At 51.1% G+C, this 3140-nt stretch overlaps 1 protein-coding gene across 1 annotated transcript in view; it reads left to right on the forward strand.

The window, feature by feature from the left end:
- Window positions 1-3140, forward strand: part of T265_14833 (hypothetical protein) — a gene marked incomplete at both ends in the record, with an annotated part of 29299 nt that overhangs the window by 7172 nt on the left and 18987 nt on the right. The window contains one exon of the mRNA XM_009175489.1: window positions 215-382. Within this exon, the coding sequence (XP_009173753.1) occupies window positions 215-382 (168 nt within the window). The remainder of the gene's footprint in view (window positions 1-214; window positions 383-3140) is intronic.

Here is a 3140-nt window from a genome sequence, read left to right on the forward strand (position 1 = left end):
TTTGTTGACACTCTCAAACGGGCACTTTATCAGCCCAGGTGTGAGGGACGAACGGAAGAGATTTTACAAAGGTTCCTGCTAGCGTATCGAGCGACGCCAAACCCCAACTCACCTGATGGAGTATCACCAGCAAAAGCACTGCTCTGAAGGGGGCTCCAAGCACCGCATGACACTATCGGGCCCCAAACAAGCAGACTGGTCACCGCAACACCAGAATGGAGGAACAGTTCAACCGGCAACATGGAGCAACTGCGCGCGCATTCAGCGAAGGCCAAAATGTGTTGGTTCGTGACTACAGCGGCAGACGCCCTACATGGAGCCCAGAACTCATCCCCCGTCGGCGCTGCAAAGTGCTCTACGAGATTCAGGTTTGTCCAGCCAAGTGAGTACGCACGCGAACCAAATCCGGCCCACAGATGCGCCGATCCTGCCCACAGGACCGAGTGATATGAGTCTAGAAAAGCTTCTGGACACTTTTGATCTCGGCACCATCCCAGAAAGTCAATCAGTCGCTTCGCCAGAGGCCCAGCTTGAGCACGGATTACAACCGCGACGCTGGACAGATAGGATCCGCAAGCCAGTGAGGCCACTGCATGTGAACCCCCGGCTTCGAAACTACGTCAACAAACTTCAAGCGGGAGGTGTTAGGCAGGAATCCACGCGGGTCCTACTAACCGCACGTCTTTAGGCGCTGCTACGGCCAAAAAGCCTGGCCCGCTCGAGGTTGGCCTAGAATTCGGGATGCTTGCCAGTCCGGCATCAAGGCGAGATCTGATTGGTCAACCATCTGGACCCAACTGCCAATCATGACCCAGTATTGGCCAAATGCCGGTTGCCAATGGCGCATCCAGAACGCGTCAGAAATTCCAGAAAATTATAATCGCCTACGCTATATATACGAAGCGCTGTACAACTGTTCTTGATTTCGTTTTGGGCGTTAATAGACCTTGTGCACCTTTGGTGGTTGTTTTGACGTGAACACTAGCTTGGGAGGATCAGACCGAGAACTATGCTGAGGAAAATACCGTCATCACACCTAGAGCCAGTCGATCGTATCTCTTGGTATAGAGCACAGCTGTCTCTGGCAACAAAAGCCTTCTTCATCTCCCGAGCTTTCGATGTTCACCAGAGCTATTGGTCTTTTCTTGAGTCTTCAGTATGTGACGTTTGAGGGACTTGCGTACGCCGTCACACTCGTTGCCTGTGGGTATGGATTTCCCGGCATCCATCATGGGTAGTGATCTCTTCGACATCCAGTGGTCTTGTGGTCAAATCGGAGAGGCCTGACAGACAGCACTGAATGCCGCTAAGACAGCTCCTTTCACATTTTGCCATGATTCATCCACATGCTGCGTCACGAAGGTATTGGCTCACCGTGGAGAGTAGTTCGGCTAGCTCAGATAGATACTGTTGAGCTACGACTGTTCACTGGGATCCACTCCAGCAGAGCGCGTTCAACTGTGAGCCTGAGTGCAACCCTCACGCCATACATTCCACGGGTCATCGCTCCTGGGTCGCCGGACACACGGAGGGAGAAATGTGAATGCGATGAGTTCCCCCTTGAGATACATACTCAGGCTTGGGTTTTGTATGTGTGTTCCGGAGACACAGCATACATCAATTTTAAGTGAGTATAAGGTTTCAGCAAGCATTGGCTGTTTGCCGATTTGACATAGAGTACAGACGTTGAAAGCTCCTATATGGAAAGGATTTCGTGGATTTAGAAGGGTGTTGTTTTGTTACTGTTAACAGCTAGCGAGTACAATAAGGCCCTTTGATAATATAACTGGCAGTCAAGTGACCCGATGAAGGTTGTTTGTGTGATGGGAAGCGATTGGGGAGGGACATCGGTGGACACCAAGCTGCGCGGGCGAATGATACTTCCCGGTTACCCAGGCCGAGGAAGGGGCTTTGGTTGAGGTACCTCACCTTGAGCCTTTGACTCAAAAGTCTGACCCACAAGGCAGTGGGAGGATATAGGGTTTTGTTCGGAGACCCTGCCCCTGGCCTCTGACTTAAAACTCTGACCCACGAGGTAGTGGGAGAATGTAGGATTTTGTTCAGGGAACCTACCCCTAGCATCTGACTCAAAAGTCTGACCCACGAGGCAGGGGACAATAGGGTTTTTGTTTAGGAATCCTCCCTGGAGCCGATTGCTCAACAGTCTGACCTGCTCGGCTGCAGGTTGTTGGGACAATCCAATGGCGCAAAAAATAAGGCATTACAGTCTCATTCCTGATGCGGCTGTGCACAGCAAATGCCTTTTGAGCAGCACCGAACTCTGGTTTTAAAAGTACCTCGATCGCATCGGATAATGCGCCGGCTGGCACGGTCAACCATTGGGCGATCGGAGCGTGAGGTTTTTGGGGCCAACCTTTTCTAAATCATCCTTCCTCGGGAGAAGGCTGTGTCGCTTCTTCCATAAATATGGATATCCTGGTCACCTGGGGGAAACACCTTATTGCCTTCACACTCCCGTTGCAGAGGACAGTACGACTTTACCCTCGATTGTACCTGTCGAAAGCCCTACATTCTCCCACTGCCCCTTCGTCCACCTGGGCTAGTGAGAATCATTACTTATCCACACTTATGTTCTTCTCGAAACCCTTCCCACCACACAGACAAAGGCTGTTGAACTGTCAGTTACGTCATCATCATCATCAACGACAGCATGACATCAGTGTTCAACACCAATGCTTCACTGCCGTACAACCATGGCTTATTTGAAAGCCTTATTGTAAAGAAAAGAATAAAGATGGATGGGGGAGGGACTTAGTGCTAGCTTAACACAATCATTCCGAGGTGCCTACACCTCCAGACATTCACTCAGGCAATCTGGATAAAAATTGACAACAGGAACGCCACTGACATCGGTTGGCAGTCATATCTTGTAGTGTCTCCAACCAGGCACAGTGAGGATCACGCGGTCTCCATCCTGGAAGGCGAGTAGCACCGACAGCACCCAAGCGTTTCGTGATCTCCTTCATACTCCTCTGCCAGGTCATCGGTTGGCCACCTCTCTGTTTACGCCACTCCGAATTGGGCACGGAAAACAGTACTGTCTTCGGCAAACGATGGTTCGGCATGCGTAAAACATGTCCCAACCAACGCAGCTTCTGGTGCTGGACACATTCTTCAAT

The sequence above is a fragment of the Opisthorchis viverrini genome, assembly GCF_000715545.1.
Source record: "Opisthorchis viverrini unplaced genomic scaffold opera_v5_286, whole genome shotgun sequence".
In the NCBI taxonomy this organism is placed as follows: domain Eukaryota; kingdom Metazoa; phylum Platyhelminthes; class Trematoda; order Opisthorchiida; family Opisthorchiidae; genus Opisthorchis; species Opisthorchis viverrini.